The sequence below is a fragment of the Myotis myotis genome, unplaced genomic scaffold (genome assembly GCF_014108235.1).
Source record: "Myotis myotis isolate mMyoMyo1 unplaced genomic scaffold, mMyoMyo1.p scaffold_m19_p_8, whole genome shotgun sequence".
NCBI lineage: Eukaryota > Metazoa > Chordata > Mammalia > Chiroptera > Vespertilionidae > Myotis > Myotis myotis.
In genome coordinates this window covers 38,424,069-38,444,464 of record NW_023416390.1, presented here as the reverse complement: position 1 = coordinate 38,444,464, position 20,396 = coordinate 38,424,069, and the positions used below count along the sequence as shown (strand labels likewise).

At 39.7% G+C, this 20,396-nt stretch overlaps 1 protein-coding gene across 1 annotated transcript in view; it reads right to left on the bottom strand.

The window, feature by feature from the left end:
* Nucleotides 1–20,396, bottom strand: part of CERKL (ceramide kinase like) — a 99,008-nt gene that overhangs the window by 4,938 nt on the left and 73,674 nt on the right. Inside the window, exons 5-11 of the mRNA XM_036318676.1 lie at nt 17,356–17,498; nt 4,267–4,341; nt 3,316–3,493; nt 3,169–3,228; nt 2,561–2,586; nt 2,359–2,467; nt 236–332 (exon numbers count right to left, since the gene is read on the bottom strand). Coding sequence (XP_036174569.1) covers nt 236–332; nt 2,359–2,467; nt 2,561–2,586; nt 3,169–3,228; nt 3,316–3,493; nt 4,267–4,341; nt 17,356–17,498 — 688 coding nt within the window. The remainder of the gene's footprint in view (nt 1–235; nt 333–2,358; nt 2,468–2,560; nt 2,587–3,168; nt 3,229–3,315; nt 3,494–4,266; nt 4,342–17,355; nt 17,499–20,396) is intronic.

The following is a 20,396-nucleotide window of genomic DNA, read 5'->3' as shown; positions in this document are numbered from 1 at the left end:
GCCAACAAGACACAAATATATAACCACCAAGCCATAGCTCAAAAAAAGGCCAATCTATATTAGTACTGGTGGATGCTTTTCAAAATTTGGAGGAAGTACATGTTGAAAAAAAATTAATGTATTTGGAAGAAAATAAAGCCTTCTTATGAGGCAAGACTTGATGTCAGCTCTTGCAACATATCACTGTCCGTGCTTAATAGCTTTGCATATAAGTAACAAAAAGAATTTACTATACCTGATTTTTAACACTGGCGTATCTTTTCAGGTGTTTTATAAATTCCGGTCGAGAAGTGTTCCGTGCAATTATAAGAGCCATACTTCCATTATTTAATCTGAAATTAAATATTTGTATTTGACATTAAGTTTATTAAGAGATTACATCAGAATTGACTCTATATCAATCTTTCTAAAATATATAACGTTTACTAGAAGTTTGAGGCAAGAGAGATAAATCATCATATTAAATCTATTTAAAATTCTTAAATCATATTTGGCCGTTATTTTTTAAATGACACAGCCCTTCAAAAATGCTTTTATTAAACAATTTCCTTCCTTCTCAGCAAGCTCTTTGGTTCGGGACTTTTTATAAAATGAACCATCATGCACCCTATCCATATATCAAGATGTAATTTAAAATCCAATGTATTTACTTAAATCCAATATATTTCTACATGTGAAATCACATGTTTTCTAAAGATGTATTGTAAAATAGTTAATATGTACCAGTGGTATAACAAACAGCTCAAAACTTTCTAAAATCTAACGTTGATTTAAATATTTATTTATGGGCAGGTCTAAGTGACACAGGAAACTAAATCAAACTGGCCCTTGTACGGATGACACGAAATGAACAAATGCTGCCACACATGTTGGGTTAAATGACCGAGCATTTTAATCTTGCATAGCTGTTTGGTTCAATATAAAAGAGACTGTAAATGCCGAGACCGGTTTGGCTCAGTGGATAGAGCATCGGCTTGCGGACTGAAAGGTCCCGGGTTCGATTCCGGTCAAGGGCATGTACCTGGGTTGTGGGCACTTCCCCAGTGGGAGATGTGCAGGAGGCAGCTGATTGATGTTTCTCTCTCATCAATGTTTCTAACTCTCTATCTCTCTCCCTTCCTCTCTGTAAAAAATCAATAAAATATATATTAAAAAAAAAGAGACTGTAAATTTAGCATGTGTGATTCAGTGCCAAAAGAGCCACTCACATATGTATGTAGCTTAGAAGGTCATTTGCAGAAATACATGTGAATGACTTCTAGGTCAATTTCAGTGGAAATACAAAGTTATTCCAAGAATAACAACAACAAAAAAGAGCTCTTTAATCTGTGGGTGCTCAGGTTGGAGCTATATGGAATGTTGGAGATTATCCATCATTCACTCAGTTTATGTAGAAGGAAAGGAAGAGCCCAAACTTAAGTGATTGTTCAGAGGCACACAAAGAGAAAATGATCACAGAACCAGAGTTCTTAATTCCCAGAGCTCAATGCTTTGACTTGTCATGCCATCTCTTCCCAACTGAAAGTAACACTGAAACAGTATTTTTTAATGTGCTTAATTTTTACTCATAATCATTCTAGTTAAATATTTTGGAGGGAAGTTGAAACTAATCATTACAATAATGTTATAGACTGCCAAAGTGCATTAGTCATTCTTTTATTCCACCTCCAGGGAAAATCTAGATTTGACTACATTATACAACATTCATGATCTTTTCTTCTATGCTCTAAGGAAAAGGGAGAGAAATTTTCATACCAATAATGGACAACCACTGAAAAGAATGTATAAGAGGTGGAATATCTATATCTTATGGATAAAACAATATGTAAAATTTCTCATGGTATTTTATATAAAATGTGGGTAGTAGATTTTTATTCGCATGTACCATTATTCACATTAAGTGTAACAAAAATGTTTCTTTTGATTAAAGGTATCAAATATACACAAATACATGCTTTTCATGCTATGGGTATTTGTGTCTGCACTAAAATTGGAAACCAGAATTAAATATATTCTCAACAACCAGTAAATAAACCTAAATAAATAAAGCAAGCAAAGTGACATAAAATAACATAATAGAATCATGTCAATAAAACCCAAGGAATATTTTACCCTCAGTGATATTTAAAAATTCAAAGTAACTGTCTGATCATGATCATTTTTTCCAGTTTAACAGCTGTTCTGAACCTACTCTGAGGACAAATTCCTGAAAATCTCTGATATTAAACCGTCAAGGACAGAATACCTCTTCATAATATTCTAGCTAGCCAAGTTTTGGGGCAAGGAGGGGCAGGAATTCTGAAAGAAAACTTTGGTTTATAGGAAAGTATTAATGATTCAATAAAAACACTTACTCACCTGGTATCAGGTGCCAAGCCTCTAGGTGCCACTGAACACAGGCAAGGAATTGCCATAATGCTGACATTCAAGAACAGACCCTGGATCATTTGCCACTGGTCATTGCCGTCTAAAGATAGGAAAGTGATAGTTACCTTCCCTCAACACAGCCAAATGGCACTAGAACCTGGGTCAGTTCTCAAGGAGATACTTCTAGACTCACCAGATTTGGGAGATCCCTGTGCCCTCCTAAAAATAAGAAAACAAAGGGAAAAGTAATGACAAAAATAACCTCTATTAAATATGAGAAAATTACAGATTCCTACATTATATATATTAAATGTTTTCTTAGACAGTAAGTAAAAATATGTGCATAATTCCATTACTAAATTATATTGCATTGATTCATTTCTAGGTAGCATCACCAGTAAAAATGATTTTCATTTTTTTTTAAAGACTACAGCACTTCCTTTGTGTGACTTTGATTAATATTTGTACTCCACACCCAACAAACTCTCATGACGACAAAAACTATGGGTTTTGTTTACTTGTCTATTTTTCTGGCTCATGTATCCAACGTGCTTGGACTATATTAGGCACTCAATAAACAGCTGTTGGGCAGATGAATGGAATGAATTAATGGTTGTATCTGGAGACAGAAACCAGACTACGTGGCCTACTAGAATCTGTAAGACCCCATGAGTCTATATTATTCACTAGTATGTTAGAAAAGCAACCAAAGATCACAATCTAACCAACTGCTTATATCAAACTATTTTATGCTTTAAAGAAAGATACAGATGTAGATGTTGCTTTGAGCTTTCTACCTACCTTTCTTGTAAATCTGGAGAGCTGTTAAATGGTAAAAATGATATTTCACAGTCCTCTGGCCTAAAATACAATGAAATTTGTTATTAACACTCACTGATTCTGAGATAAAAGATTCTTGGTTTAAGAAAAGAAAAAAAAAAGACTTACTTAAGTTTTGCCAGTGCCTTAATTACAGCAAAATCCCTCCGTTGGGTAGGGGACATCCATCGATGTTTTTCTGCCAGAGCCAAAGTCCTCCCACCAAAGCCAAACATGGCCGAGAACCCGAAGCGAAGAAGCTTGCCAGTGGTGCTGAAGGTGCAGACATCGACCGGTTGTATGTGCCCTTGAATATTATATTAAATATTACTCAACTGTGCAAGGGTGCCAGTTGTCAAAATGGCAAAAACAGAAGAGCACATTTATTTACTTTCAGATCTTGAGCTACTTTATACCATAATGAATATCTTTGCTTTCTCTCCATCTTTACCTACAACTACTGGAATTGCCATTTGAATCTTTTTCAGGTTCTAAGGAAAGAAACACAAGGCAGTAGATTTTGCAGCTTATAGCTATTTCATATAAAGCATGGTTAGGATGTCTGAAAAGTAAACAGATTTAGCAGCAGCTTTGCATTGCATTTATCTGAGTGTATATGTTTCCCATCAATTGGGATAATAAAAGGTCGAGTGGATGTACAGTGGCTGAAAAGTTTTATCATGTACTTTTTTTTTTCCTTTCTTTCAATAACACAATCCTAGCCCTAGAGCATTGGTACAATCCAGCAATAGTACCTGATATACTGGAATAGTGTGCATGGATTTTCTTGACGTGGTTATAAAATCATGATCTTACACATCATTACAATGTATTTTTTGCTATCACTATTATAGCAAACTTTACTTACTGCTCTTTATAGCATCTGTATTCTGAAAAGATAGGCAGTCCAAACAGAGAAGTGTTGCCTAATTGACCTTTGGGTTTTAATTCAACATTTCTCTGCTTTAAGAGGCAAAGAACCTGTCTTTCTTCAGGCAAGTCTGATGGGAATAAAATAACCTCCCTTATAGTAATATAGAACCTTGCTTATAAAACTCACTCCTTTGAAATAATTCTTACCCATTATAATGTGCAAAGTTGCAGTTACCACGTGAGGGGTCCCATGGAGAGAATGTGCCAGTACGTTGGTAGAGCCTGCCAAATCAATTTTAAAACATGTACAGTCAATGTAGCCTAGGTTACAAATCAACCACTTGCTCTTTGTTGCAGATGTCATTATGTAATATTCAGATGACAAATGGAAACTTGTTTCCATTCACAGCTCAGATGCACATCAAATGGTTACTGAATGATTCTTTAATCTTCAAACAACTTAAAGATTAGAACATCGTTTATAGTATCTCCTTACTTACAGCTTTTTCCATCATGAATGTCTATTTTCTACACAAACTACTAGCTATGTCAAAGTCTACTCCATCCAGCTCTAACAAATGGGCTTCTAACTTCTACATCAGAAGGAGCACCAACAGCAAAAGGGTGTTTCTGGAGAGCAGAGACAAATGCATAAATACATAAAAAAATAAAAGTCCCAACAGCAGCTAAGAAAAGCACACACGATCACTACGAAGTCCAAAGGGCATGCTGTAAATACATTTGATGAAACTCAGAGATAAGCTCTCACCCAAACAGGGATTCTCCTTTGTCTGACAAATGGTATCCTAGATGAAGAAAATGTTTAATTCCATGGTATTTGCCATGGTATGAAAATCTGTATTGAGACATTATAGACTTCTGATTTTCAAAATCATTAAGATAATTTAAAATCCACATGAATTTTTCTTACCTACAGAAGAAAAGAGCTCTCTCAAGTCAGGTCCCTAGAGCATTTATGTCTCTGAGATCCTGGGGTAAAGGTCTGCTTTTGAAGGGGGAAATACCAGCTAGTCCCTGCCATTCCCACGAGGCAAAAAGCATTTAAACTTAAGAAGCTACAATTTTTCTTTAATTAAAGAATATGAGGAAGAAATCCTGTAACAGCCGAGGGCTGTGGAAACATGGATGTGCCATGTTCTGCGGCTTTCAAGGCAAAGGTTTGTCCCTGGATTTGTGAATCAGAAATATTCCTGTGTGGTCCCCTGTTAATCTCTCCAATTTGCGTCACTTTGAACTTATGTGTGCTTGGGTTGCTCAGTTGGAAAAGCTTAGGTAACAGACCATCATTAAAATAATAATCATTAGGGATCTATCTAATCATTAATGATTCCCAGACCTCTAGTAACACCAATGCAAAGAGAACTCCACTTTAACCAACTGGCAAACTGGCTCCAATTGCTTGAGCAACAGGCAAGTTATGCTATGACCCTTGTTACTCAGAATATGGCCCAGGGTCCAGCAGCAACTGACAATACCAGGGTGCTTAGTAAGACCCACTCTCAGGCCCTACTCCAGACCGACCAAGCCAGCGTCTGCGTTGTACAGGCCCTCGGGTTACGTGTGCACACGTTAACCTGGACAGGCACTCCTGGAAGGCATGGTCCAGGGAGCAGCAGCACCGGCACTACTTGGGAGCTTCTTAAAAAGGCAAATTTCGGGGTTCCACCTACAACCCATGGAAGTGGAATGTCTGGGAGTGAGGCCCAGGGAGGCGTCCCTGTTTTGGGAAGTTCTCGAGTTGATTTGTATGCACCCTAAGGTTTGAGAACAAGTGGTCCAGAAACCTGTTACTCAGTGGACCTCTACCCAGGAGTCAAATACCTAGTCCTTTTTAACAATCCTGTGACCCTCACAGACTGCCTTTTGGACATCTAATCGCTAATGAATCTGGACTCGGGGAGGGGAAGGGAGGGAACAGATCAGTCTATTTTGCTTCCCAGTCAGATTTATGGTGAAGATTTTGGAGGAGGCCACATAATTAGAGGGAGATATTTAGAATTATCAATGGATTACAGTACTCCATGAAACACATTTCCTCCATTACCAGGGTTAATTAGGAATGGCCATAAACGCATTCCTCTAGAAAGGTTATTAAAAAGCATAATGTAATGTTGTCATGTGCAATAGAGAATGACACATATCATGACTCAAGAAAATACAGCCTGTTTATTTCCTGTGAGTTTGAAGTATGCGAAGCATGCCCAAGCACAACTGTTTTTAGAATGCTAGAGATCACTATTTTTATTTTTGTGATGCTAAGGCTTCTCAACTTTGCAACTTTCCATAATTCCATAGAACCTGGCAGTGATGACAGGCATGACCAGAAGTCAGAAAATTATTTGTCATCTTCTACTCTAATTAACCTGGACCTCAGTCCTTAAGACGGTGTTTTAGGCTCTACATTAAAAAGAAATAATATTGTAGATTCAGGAAGATGGCGGCGGTATAGGCAGACGCGTCCCAGGTCGTGTCCCTGAGCAAATGGAGTGAGCAGCTGAAACTAGTAACATCCACCCCGAATTGGCGAAATTCCTCAGCTGGCGAGACGGTTTACAGCCGGGAAGAGCAGAACTCCCCTGGAAAGGTAAAAAAAACCAGGGATTTGGGCAGGAAAGTTTGCCAGACCTCTGAGCCCAGAGAGTCGGAGGGAGACCGCGTGGCAGACAGCCGCGTCCCTTGGGACAGGCACAGCCCCTGACGGGGGGGAAAGGAGAACCACGGGATTCCTGGCGCTGCCGGGGGAATTGAGAGCTGGGTCTGTGATCACAGAGGACTGAGCCTAAAGGGGGCAGCCTGAAGAGCTGACCAGACCATGCAGTCCCGGTAAGAGAAGAAGCTTACAGAAACCAAGCCTTTCCCGTTTCCGCGGCCGGCGTTTGTTTGTTTGTTTTCACTGAACCCTCTTCATGGGACATTTCGGATACAGACACTCACCTGTGCTGAAGAGAGGGAGAGTGTGCGGAAGAGTGGAATCTGGGGAGAGACTGAGGAGAGAAGGGGGGCCGGGAGAGGTGGCAGCGAATTGAGTGCTGAGACACCCCTGAGCCCACGTCTGAGGCAGCCATTCTCTCCGGAGAGTGAGACTCCTCCCCCCAGCCCCCAGGCAAGGAGCACAGCCACACCCAGATTCCACCCTGTAGGAGATCAAGGATTAAAATAACCTGATCAGTCCCTGGGAGTTAACAGGGTCTGGCCTATTGAGGGATTTTCAATCCCAGCAACAACACAGCAATGGTAACTCTTACGCAGCCAGCTCTGGGCAGTGAACTTCCACTGGACAGAGAGGCCCTGTAGCCTCAGAGGCCAACCCCAGAACACTGCCACCCAGAGGCTGACCCACAAACTGACTCTTTGCTAAACACAAAATAAGGCAGTCTGGGAAACAAATGCGGCTTGCTTTAAAATAAGGACTGTGGTTTACAACACAGAGGAACAGTGTATCGCAGGGAAACTCAACACTCTCCTGAATACCGGGCAGGTCTAAGGCGAGCCACACTGAAGAATAGAAGAACCGAAGGACCTTCACTACTGCAATATTTTTTTTTTTTTCACCTTTTAACTAAGAAACCAATTTTTTTTCTTTTTTTTTCTTTTTTTTTCTTTTCCTCTTCTTCTTCTTTTTTCTTTTTTTTCTTCTTTTTTCCATCACCTGATTTTACCCTTTTAATTACTACCTTCTTATTTTTAACCAGTATTATTACTGCTACCATTTTACCATTTTTTTTAAAGTGCCATTTTATTTTCTCTTTATTTTATTTTGGGATTAGTGTTCTCCATTCTATTTTCATCGTTATATTATTGGTTGTTTCTAGTTTGCATTTATCTCCAGGGAGCTGTTGCTGGAATTTGTTGGGATTAATGGCTGTTCTATAGGAGTATTCTCCTCATATAAAAAGTCTCTTCCCCTCTTCCACTTCATTCTCTCTTTTCGCTCTTTTTTTTTTCTTTTCCTTTCTTTTCTCGCTTTTACTTTCCCCCCTCCTTTTTCCCACTTTCATTTTTGCACTCCTTTTTTTGGTCCCTAATTTTCTTTTCTTTTTTCTCTTTTCTCTTTTTCTCTTCCTTTTCCTTATCCCCTAATTCTCTTAATTCAGGTGCTCACCTTTATTTGGGGTTATTAATATCGTGAATATATTTGTGTATAGTGCCTGGTACGTGGTGCCTTGTTGTGTTGTATTTTGTGCCTTTAAATCAACACAGCAGATCCAAGCAACAGCAACCTCCTGAGCACCACACCCTCTGCTGAGGAACAGCAGCTGTACGTGAAACCTCGCCCCACCAGCCAGAAGAGCCACCACAGCTGTGAACAGCACCCACCAGAGGAGTTGCTGCCAACTGAAGAGCAGCTGCTACCGCAACCGCCCGAAGAGGAACCGCAGACCAAGGAGTCACTGCCACCAAGGGAGCAGCCACTGAACGACTCAACGTCTAGATATGTCAGTGAGATCAAACATGGGTAGACAAAGAAACCCCCAAAGGAAAGAGAAGGAGGACTCTCCAGAAAAGCAGCTAAGTAATACAGAGGCATGCAACATGACAGAAAAAGAATTCAGAATAAGGGTCCTAGAGTGCATAAACCGGATGGAGGAAAAAATCGACAACCTCAGCAAGAAGCAAGAAGAAACAGATGAAAAAATCGATAACATATGGAAGAAGCTAGAAGAAACAGATGAAAAAATCGATAACATATGGAAGAAGCTAGAAGAAACAGATGAAAAAATCAACAACTTAAGTAAGACCCAAGAAGATATGAAGAGTGATATAGCTGCAATGAAAAACTCCATTGAAAGTATCAACAGTAGACTAGGAGAAGCGGAGGACCGAATTAGTGATTTAGAAGACAAGGAAGCAAAACACACCCAAAATGTACTGCAATTGGAGAAAAAAATGAAAAGACAGGAGGAGAGCCTAAGGGAGCTTTGGGACAACATGAAACGAAACAACATACGAATAATAGGGGTACCAGAACAACAGAAGGATGAACAAGGATTAGAAAACCTATTAGAAGAAATAATATCAGAAAACTTCCCTGAGGTGGGGAAGAAAAAAGTCACACAAGCCCAGAGAGTCCCAAACAAGGCGAACCCAAAAAGACCCACACCAAGACACATCATAATTACCATGGCAAATGTTCAGGACAAAGAGAGAATCTTACAGGCTGCAAGAGAGAGACGGAAAGTTACATACAAGGGATCTCCCATTAGATTGTCAAATGATTTCTCAACAGAAACACATCAGGCCAGAAAAGAATGGACGGAAATTTACAAAGTGATGCAAAGCAAAGGACTGAATCCAAGAATACTCTATCCAGCAAGGCTATCATTCAAACTTGAAGGGGAAATAAGAAGCTTCACAGACAAAAAAAGGCTAAGGGAGTTTATCACCACCAAGCCAGCAATGCAAGGAATGCTAAAGGGACTGGTATAAAAATAAGAAATAAAAAGCTCAGAAAGAAAACAGCCACACAAAAACAGAAATGCCTACAAACAAGTACCTTTCAATAATAACTTTAAACGTAAACGGACTAAATGCTCCAAACAAAAGACATCGAGTGGCTGAATGGATAAAAAAACATGACCCATACATCTGCTGTCTACAAGAAACCCACCTCATTAGAAGGGACTCACACAGACTGAAAGTGAAAGGATGGAAAAATATCTTTCAGGCAAATGGAAAGGAAAAGAAAGCTGGGGTAGCAATACTTATATCGGACAAAATAGACCTCAAAGTGAAGGCCATAACAAGAGATAAGGAAGGCCACTTCATAATACTAAAGGGATCAATACAACAAGAAGATATAATCCTGGTAAACATATATGCACCCAATGCAGGAGCACCCAAATTCATAAAAAATCTCCTGGAAGATATCAAAGGAGACATCAACAACAATACAATCATAGTAGGGGACTTTAATACACCACTGACAGCACTGGATAAGTCCTCTAGACAAATAATCAGCAAAGATATAGCAATCCTAAATGACTCACTAGATCAGATGGACTTAATAGACATCTTCAGAACACTTCACCCGAAAGCCAGGGAATATACATTCTACTCAAATGCTCATAGGACATATTCAAAAATAGACCATATATTGGGTCACAAGCAAAGTATCCCCAAATTCAAGAAAATTGAAATCATAAAAAGCGTCTTCGCAGACCACGATGGCATAATATTAGAAATAAACTACAATAAAAACAACCCAAAATACTCAAACACCTGGAAGCTGAATAGCATGCTATTAAATATTGATTGGGTTACCAATGAAATCAAAGAAGAAATTCGAAACATCCTGGAAACTAATGACAATGAAAACACAACAATCCAAAACCTATGGGACACAATGAAAGCAGTCCTGAGAGGGAAGTTTATAGCTCTACAGGCCTATCTCAACAAACAAGAAAAAATGGTAGTAAATCATCTAATTCTACAACTCAAAGAATTAGAAAGAGAGCAACAAGAAAACCCCAGAGTGAGCAGAAGGAAGGAGATAATAAAGATTAGAGCAGAAATAAATGACATAGAGACCAAAAAAACAATACAGAAAATCAATGAAACCAAGAGCTGGTTCTTTGAAAGGATAAACAAGATTGACAAACCTCTAGCCAGACTCACCAAGAAGCAAAGAGAGAGGACCCAAATAAACAAAATCAGAAACGATAGAGGCGAAATAACAACAGACCCCACAGAAATACAAATGATTGTTAAAAAATACTATGGACAGCTCTACTCCAACAAACTAGACAACCTGGAGGAAATGGACAAATTCCTAGAAAAATACAACATTCCAAAACTCAATCAGGAAGAATCTAAAAATCTCAACAGGCCAATAACTATGGAAGAAATTGAAGCAGTCATCAAAAAGCTTCCAGCAAACAAAAGCCCAGGACCAGACGGCTTCACAGGGGAGTTTTACCAAACATTCAAGGAAGAACTAAAACCTATCCTCCTCAGACTACTACAAAAAATTCAAGAGGAAGGAACACTTCCAAGCTCATTCTATGAAACCAGCATCACCCTAATACCAAAACCAGGTAAAGACAACACAATGAAAGAGAATTACAGGCCAATATCCCTCATGAACATAGATGCCAAAATCCTCAACAAAATCTTAGCAAATCGGATCCAGCAGTACATCAGAAAGATCATACACCATGACCAAGTAGGATTTATCCCAGGGATGCAAGGATGGTACAATATCCGCAAATCAATAAACGTGATACATCACATAAACAAATTGAAAGAAAAAAACCACATGGTCATATCAATTGATGCAGAAAAAGCATTTGACAAAATTCAACACCCATTTTTGATAAAAGCTCTCAGCAAGGTGGGAGTAGAAGGATCATACCTTAACATAATAAAAGCCATATATGACAGGCCCACAGCCAACATCATACTCAATGGACAAAAACTAACACCATTTCCCCTAAGAACAGGAACAAGACAGGGATGCCCCCTCTCACCACTCCTGTTCAACATAGTACTGGAAGTGTTAGCCATTGCAATTCGGCAAGAAGAAGAAATAAAAGGCATCCAAATTGGAAAAGAGGAAGTAAAACTGTCCTTATTTGCAGACGACATGATATTATACATACAAAACCCTAGAGACTCCATCAAAAAGCTACTGGACTTAATACATGAATTTGGCAATGTAGCAGGATACAAAATTAACCCCAAGAAATCCGAGGCATTTCTATACACCAATAGTGAACTTTCAGAAAGAGAGATTATAAAAACAATCCCGTTTACCATCGCACCAAAAAAATTAAGCTACCTAGGAATAAACTTAACTAAAGAGGTAAAAGACCTCTACTCAGAAAACTACAGGACGTTGAAAAAAGATATAGAGGAAGACATAAACAGATGGAAGAACATACCGTGTTCATGGATTGGTAGAATCAACATCATTAAAATGTCCATACTACCCAAAGCAATCTATAAATTCAACGCACTCCCCATTAAAATACCAACGGCATACTTCAGAGATCTAGAACGAACTCTCCAAAAATTCATCTGGAATAAAAAAAGACCTCGAATAGCTGCAGCAATCCTGAAAAAGACCAAAGTAGGTGGGATCTCAATACCAGATATCAAGATGTATTACAAAGCCACTGTTCTCAAAACTGCCTGGTACTGGCACAAGAATAGGCATATAGATCAATGGAATAGAATAGAGAGCCCAGAAATCGGCCCGAACCAATATGCTCAATTAATATTTGACAAAGGAGGCAAGAACATACAATGGAGCCAAGATAGTCTCTTCAATAAATGGTGCTGGGAAAATTGGACAGATATATGCAAGAAAATGAAACTAGACCACCAACTTACACCATACACAAAAATAAACTCAAAATGGATAAAGGACTTAAATGTACGACAGGAAACTATAAAAATTCTAGAAGAATCCAAAGGCAACAAAATCTCAGACATATGCCGAAGCAATTTCTTCACTGATACAGCTCCTAGGGCACTTGAAACGAAAGAGAAAATGAACAAATGGGACTACATCAAAATAAAAAGCTTCTGCACAGCAAAAGAAACCATCAACAAAACAACGAGAAAACCCACTGTGTGGGAAAACATATTTGCCAATGTCATATCCGATAAGGGCCTAATCTCCAAAATTTATAGGGAACTCATACAACTTAACAAAAGGAAGATAAACAATCCAATCAAAAAATGGGCAAAGGACCTAAATAGACACCTTTCAAAAGAGGACATTCAGAAAGCCAAGAGACATATGAAAACATGCTCAAAGTCACTAATCATCTGAGAGATGCAAATCAAAACAACAATGAGGTACCATCTCACACCTGTCAGACTGGCTATCATCAACAAATCAACAAACGACAAGTGCTGGAGAGGATGTGGAGAAAAAGGAACACTTGTGCACTGCTGGTGGGAATGCAGACTGGTGCAGCCACTATGGAAGACAGTATGGAGTTTCCTTAAAAAACTGAAAATGGAACTCCCATTTGACCCTGTGATCCCACTTCTAGGAATATATCCCAAGAAACCAGAAACACCAATCAGAAAGGATATATGCACCCCTATGTTCATAGCAGCACAATTCACCATAGCTAAGATCTGGAAACAGCCTAAGTGCCCATCAGTAGATGAATGGATTAGAAAACTGTGGTACATCTACACGATGGAATACTATGCTGCTCTAAAAAGGAAGGAACTCTTACCATTTGCAACGTCATGGATGGAACTGGAGAGCATTATGCTAAGTGAAATAAGCCAGTCAATGAAGGAAAAATACCACATGATCTCACTCATTCATGGATAATAGAGACCATTATAAACTTTTGAACAATAATAGATACAGAGGCAGAGCTGCCTCAAACAGATTGTCAAACTGCAGCAGGAAGGCCGGGGAGGGTTGCGGGGCAGGAGGTAGGGGGGTAAGAGATCAACTAAAGGACTTGTATGCATGCATAGAAGCATAACCAGTGGACATAAGACATTGGGGGATAGGGGAGGCTAGGGGATTGTCTAGGGCGGGGGGATAAAATGGACACATATGTAATACCCTTTGTAATACTTTAAGCAATTAAAAAAAAAAAAAAAAAAGAAATAATATTGTAGTAATTATGCATGGAAATATCAGGGGGAACACTTTGTAAAGTATACGATTGTCTAACCACTGTGCTGTACACCCGAAACTAATACAAAATAATACTGAATGTGAACTGTAGTTGAAAAAATATTTTTTAAAATTAAAAAATAGCCCTGGCCAGATGCTGGTTGTAGCATCCTCCTGTACACTGAAAGGTCACAGGTTCAATTCCTGATCAGGGCACATAGCCAGATTGGGTATTGGTTCCCTGGGCAGGGTGTGTATGGGAGGCAACTGATCGATGGTTCTCTCTCACATCGATGTTTCTCTCCCTCTCTCCCTCTTTCTCTCCCTTCCTCTCTCTCTAAAATCAATAACAACATATCCTTGAGTGAGGATTTTAAAAAATTAAAAATAAATAAATGAAGTCCATGGGGGCGGGGAGGGAGGTGTTCATGAGGAAAGTGGGTGCAAAATTGTAAAACTCTAGACTGCTCTATATTTTTATTTGGATAATCTACAAGATAGAGGACAGTGTGCTGAAACAAAATGTGACTCATCTGAAAAGATGTCTACCTGCTAAAAGAACATGCTGCTCACATAAATAGCAACTATGTAATTTTAGCATCCGCACAAAAACTGTAAATGGTCTACCTCACAGTAAACATTTTAATTAGCCTGAAAAGTTCTTTTTCATAATGTTACCAGCAACTTGGCTCACTCACCACCACCTTCCCAAACCTGTTAAAATGTGCCCGCTACAGAGTAAGGACAGAAGTAGGAGTCCATGACTGATGGAAGCTCCAGGCAGAAGCCAAGGAGGCAAAAAGAAAAAAAGGAAAAAAAAAATTGTCCTTGGGAGTGCAAGCACTTCTGCAGAACAATTAACTTAATTAACCAGACACCATGAATATTCATAAGGCCGTTAATGTCTCCCACATCTAAACAGATAAATGTGATGTAATGACTTCCTAGTCAAGCATATCTAAAATTCTCAGGAAAGCTGCACCTACACATTGGTTCCATGCCCGAAATATCGTAGAAATTAACAGTCCCTTGGAAATACTTAATTTTCCTCAAATTAATTGGAAAGCATGAATTTATTTATGTGAATTCTATAGGAAGATATGGTTTGCAGCCATCAGTATGTGGATCGAGCCTTGTTTTACAACAACTGGATTGCTTTTTTATTTTTATGTCCTCTCAAGCTTTTTTCTCTGTCCTCTCCCCCACCTCAGGCACACCCTTTAATTCAAATCTCTCCCTAATAGTTCCTTAGCACCAGTTCCCATAGCAACAAACACCACTGCTAATGGCCAGCAGTTCAAATACAGGCTTCTCCACATCTGATCCATCTGAGTCTGACCGTAATTCAGCAGCTTAGTCTGTTGGCTCAGGGTAGTCATTTACTAAACACCCTCCCTCTGGGTGTCTCTCTCCAGGAGGCAAATGGCTTCGAAGGCAAACGGTCTTCTGTGTTCAGCTTGCAAACTTCCTGCCTAGCTCCTGCTCTCCTGCTGCCAAAGCCCCGGGTAGGCATAGAGTCCTCACATTAAACACGTCCTAACTTGCCTTCCTCCTCCTGTTACATAGGATCCACATGCTGCAAGTCCCGGACAATGACCAGCTTTTGGGAACAGGCTGTATCTTCTAAACAATGAGTATTTAGATGGCATTTCTACATGGCCACTGTATACAAAAAGTGCTTTCAGAATCAGATATGCTTAAAAAGCGTGATGATGAAACTTGGTGCTACTCCTTTATAAAATCTGACTTACATATTTAAAAAAATAAGCATAGCCCCCAATTTTTCTAGCCAACGATTCACTTTCTGTCAAATGCACAGTTACCCACTTCTGATTCTCAGGAGCCAAAGAGTGGCCTCATGAGGGACAGTACTAAGGAAGAAAAACAGTGACCTACGCAGGTGCCCTTTGCATGGAAAAGTTCCACCATTCTAGACAGAGAGCTACTAAAGCGACACAAAATGTCAAAGTGGCTGGTCTCAAATGCATCTTTTTTTTTTTTTTTCTAAGTTGAGGTTTTGTTCTCTTTTTCTTAAAGACTACCATAGGTTTTTCTCTATATGCTTAAAATTATCAGGGTATATCCAAGTAGCCTTTTAAATTCTTGCTTGTATAACAGACTTCATACTCTAAAAGAACATTTAAATATCTTTTGTTCTTTGTCAATTAATGCTGAATATACTGAAATCTATACTACATGAATGTGATTATCAAATGGATTGATTTTTCTCAATCATGTACATTATTTCTGTTTTCATAGGAAAGAATAATTCTTTCTGCTTTTCTTTAGAGAAATGTGTGATTTTTTTAAAAATGAAAAGAAATAATCACTTTCCTTCACTATTGTATGTTTAAGTAATATTTTTGAAGGAGTGACTCATATAACATCATAAACTCTCAAAAGATGTTCCCTCTCTCTGGATCCCTGTGCGCTCCTCCCATCTGGATCCCTGCGCACTCCTCCCTTCTGGATCCCTGCGCGCTCCTCCCTTCTGGATCCCTGCGCGCTCCTCCCTTCTGGATCCCTGCGCGCTCCTCCCTTCTGGATCCCTGCGCGCTCCTCCCTCCTGGATCCCTGCGCGCTCCTCCCTTCTGGATCCCTGCGCGCTCCTCCCTTCTGGATCCCTGCGCGCTCCTCCCTTCTGGATCCCTGCGCGCTCCTCCCTTCTGGATCCCTGCGTGCTCCTCCCTTCTGGATCCCTGTGCGCTCCTCCCTTCTGGATCCTGTGCGCTCCAGCTGTTCTCCCTGCCTCTCACCCCCATGTTCTCCTGCTCCCTTCCCCTGATCAGGAATCTTCCTAGAACAGGCTCCCAGCAAGTTGCTCCCTTGCTCTGAACCTCCCATAGTTTCCTCCTGTTTATCAAGTACCATCCTGATGCCTTCCTATGGCATCCAGGAGCCACCATAGTTTGGGCCTATTTTGATACCGTAATCACCCAACAAATGATCCATTTTCTATTCCTCAACATTCCTGGGTTTTTGCCTTGGCGTTTTTTACTTTTGCAGGCAAAAACGCAGCTCATTCTCATTTTTTTCAGGCCAGACCTATCGAACCCATTTTCAGGCCTAATTCAAGTGTTGCTTACTCTAGAACATCATCCTTACATTCATTCACCTAATAAACCTAATTGTTGAGTGTTCGCTGTGCCGTGTTCTATTCTGTTCTAGCTGTTGGAGAAACAGCAGTCGGAATAAATCCTCTCGGTGTTGTCAAGGTTACCTGTGTATACTTTGATTAGGGGGGTTACCACACTTGCCCTCACATGAAGTTATCGGCAGCTTGACTGGAGTGGCCCTGTTTTGAAATTTCATGATCTGGGACCGTGTGATCATTAGACCTTCACATGGAAAGGTAGAACAACAACCCCATTTATTGACTGGTTCACGATGTATCCGACTCTCTGCATATACCTCCTAATTTAATATTACCATAACCTTGTACTGACGTGAATATTATGTGGGTTACCTCCCTTTTATGGATTAGAAAAATGCGGCTCAAAACTATTAAATAACTTGTCCAAGCCTCACATTCTTGCTAGTGAAGATGCCAAGCTTGGGTCTTTCAGACTCAAAGTCTACGTGTTTAATTAACTCTATATCGCACTGTCTAGAAAGTAAAACAGGGGAGGGTGGAAGGATAGAAGGAGAGGGTCCATTTAGCAAAGTCGTGGCCACTCCCTTGCCTGCTGGTATCACACCGAGCGGCAGCTGGGCTCGGGCAGGGGTCAGGATGCGGTCTGTTTCCAGGCCGGCACTCTGCTGGGCTCGAAGGAGCAACGCGTGGGCTACTTCGCTGGCAGAACCGTCTCCACCAACACAGACGACGCTAGAAAATAAGAAGTTACGTGAGACAACGCAAGACTTCAAATTAATGGATAATCATTCATGAGATCTAGACTTTAACTGTTCATCTTCTATATTCTATGTGCATGATCACTACACACCTTTCCACATTTTAGTATGTGGCAGTGGATAAGGAGACACTTGCACTACACAGAATGTAATACTTTCAGTCATTTCTGTTGTGCCCAGATTTCAAGGTTCCCAGAGTCGGTGCCCGAGGCCGCCAGCAGCGTGGTCAGGCCCCGCGACGACTCGCCCTTTCAATTTCCTCCATGAATGTAATGCCTAGATGATACCCAGAGAGTAAATATTCTCAAATGGGGAAAGAGGTATCGAAGGGGCAAATTCACATCTGACCTGCATTTTGCTCTGTTAATATCCAAAATCATATTACTCTCATTTTGTTAATGTTAATAATAGCGATGGGCAATTCCTTTCACTAATGCAAAACAAAGTCATAAAATCCTGCTAATTTGCAATAGAGCTCTGAAGATACCGAAATAAGAGTCACGTAAAATATGAGGCTTTAATTAAAGGAACTGCTCATTATCATTAGTATATGACTGTAGTGATTGCAAAGCTGAACTGGTTTTCATCTCCTGGACATCACTGCTAAATGGCACTTCCAAAGTTACTGTTACTACCCTTTGACCCTAGTCAGTACTGCTTGTCTTTTTAAGACTTCATGAAAAGTAGACTATTGGGCCTTGGAGGTGGGACTCCATGAAAGTAATACAGAAGGCATCAGGCATTTGTTTCATAATCATTTGTATTTAAAAGATTCAAAATAACCTTAAGTAGCAAAATGACCTCAATTTTCTCAAAAGAAAGATTTAAAAAAATTTAAATATGTTTTTATTGCTTTTTTAGAGAGAGGAAGGGAGAGGGAAGAGAGCTAGAAACATCAATCAGCTGCCTCCTGCATGCTAGGGACTGAGCCCACAACACCCCAGGCATGTGCTCTGACTGGGAATCAAACCAGTGACCTCTGGGTTAGTGGGTGACGCTCAACCCCTGAGCCACACCAGCAGGGCCACAAAAGGAAGGTTTTATTATTGGAAGCACGTGTCACAGCTCAAGGGCGGAGCAAGACTAGAGAGCATGTTCAGTCTAAAGGAGAGGCACTTCTCAGCTCCCACCCACACACATCCTGTGGGGGCAGGCCTCCAGGACCACACCTCCTGAAGCCACAGGTTCTGATTTGGGGTTGTCTTTTAGTCTGTAAACACTAGCATTTTATCTATTTAAAAACACTATGTGCCAAAACAAACAAACAAACAAACAAGAACCGCCACAGCCTGCAGGTCATAGTCAGCAGGGCTTACTGGTTCCCGCAGCTCCAGATGCTGATGAATCCAGAGGCTGCGGGAGCTTTTCCATCAGCTCTCTCCACCTTGTTCTCAGCCTGGCTGACCCTCACCTAGCTGAGGCTAGCCCATTGGTTGCACGTAGCCTGAGCCATCCAGGTCCACTCTAGTTAGAAAAGGCTTTAGGATATGCAATACGTCCCAGGCCTTTTTTGGCTCGGGGCATTATTTTGTTTCTAAACTGATTCCATGGGTTCACGTTGTGGCCACTGAATCAGAAGTGATTGTATCTACTCAGGGACAATTTCATGTCCGATGACATCTTGGCTCTTTTCTAGCAAATCCTCAGAATTCTGTAAACTAGGCATTAGCCTCCTCCTTGTAAATAGGGAAGCCAAGGTTTGATTTGAATCTTATCTATATGATTTTAAAGATCTCTATGAGCAAATTTCCAAACATTGTATAAACTTATAATTTTCAGATCCATGCCTGTCTACCTACTGAGGTGTGTGGGGCCCAAAAGGAGCTCGTAAAGTCATCTAACAAAGCATCTAACTTAACACCAAAGATCTTGACTCTCTTGTACAGCATAGCAGCCTCTGACCCCTGGGATCCTGCATCCAGTTAGAGCGTCATGTCCACATTAATATGTGGCTAGAGTTAGTACAGGTGGCCTTTCTATGAACACACCCTGCTACAAAAGCCTTGGAAATGTTATCACCACGCATGCAGTGTTACGTATTTTGAAGCTATAACAAATGATAATTATAATAAAATTTAACATTTAGTGAATAATTACTATGTATTACTATTCTCAGCACTCACATGTATTAACTACTTTAATTTGAACAACAACTGTGTACAACAGATATACTTTCTCATTCAATTGACAGGTTAGAAAACTAAGGCATTGAAAGATTAAGTAACTTTCCCAAGGTCATACCATGGTAAGTGATAGAATGAGGATTTGAAATAAGACAATTTGGCCTTGGAGACTGCACTTTTATTCAAGATATTATTTTCCTTCCCTATATTATATAAAACCTCATTGAGTATAGCCATAGGAGAGTTTTATTACTTTGCAAATCAGTTTACCAGGATAACTAATGTGAAATTAAATGAGTTAGGAAAAAATGTATTTATTTATGTTGACTAGTACTAGATCATTAAGATCATTTCCAGATGTAGTTATTAGACCTACAAATATACTTAATACAAATATATCACAAGGGTCCGGATACTACAAGAAAAGGGGGGAAAAATCAACCTTTTATCATGATGAACTAACTTAACCACACTTAAGAGAACCTAAAACATAACCCTTAGAGTAACTAATATTTGGCATATGGCTTATGTTTTTAGGATAAGTCGATTTCTTCTTGCCATGGTCCCAAGTAGAATGATTCTGCCTAGAAGAGTATAACTGGAGGCTATTATCTTATATCTCTTTATAAAACTAAAATTAAAAATTAAATGGATGTTTGTGTATTTACCTATCAACCAATTATCATTTTTGAATGATTTACTACATTATTGGATTTTTCATTTAAAGCATTTTTGAAAAAGAGATACTT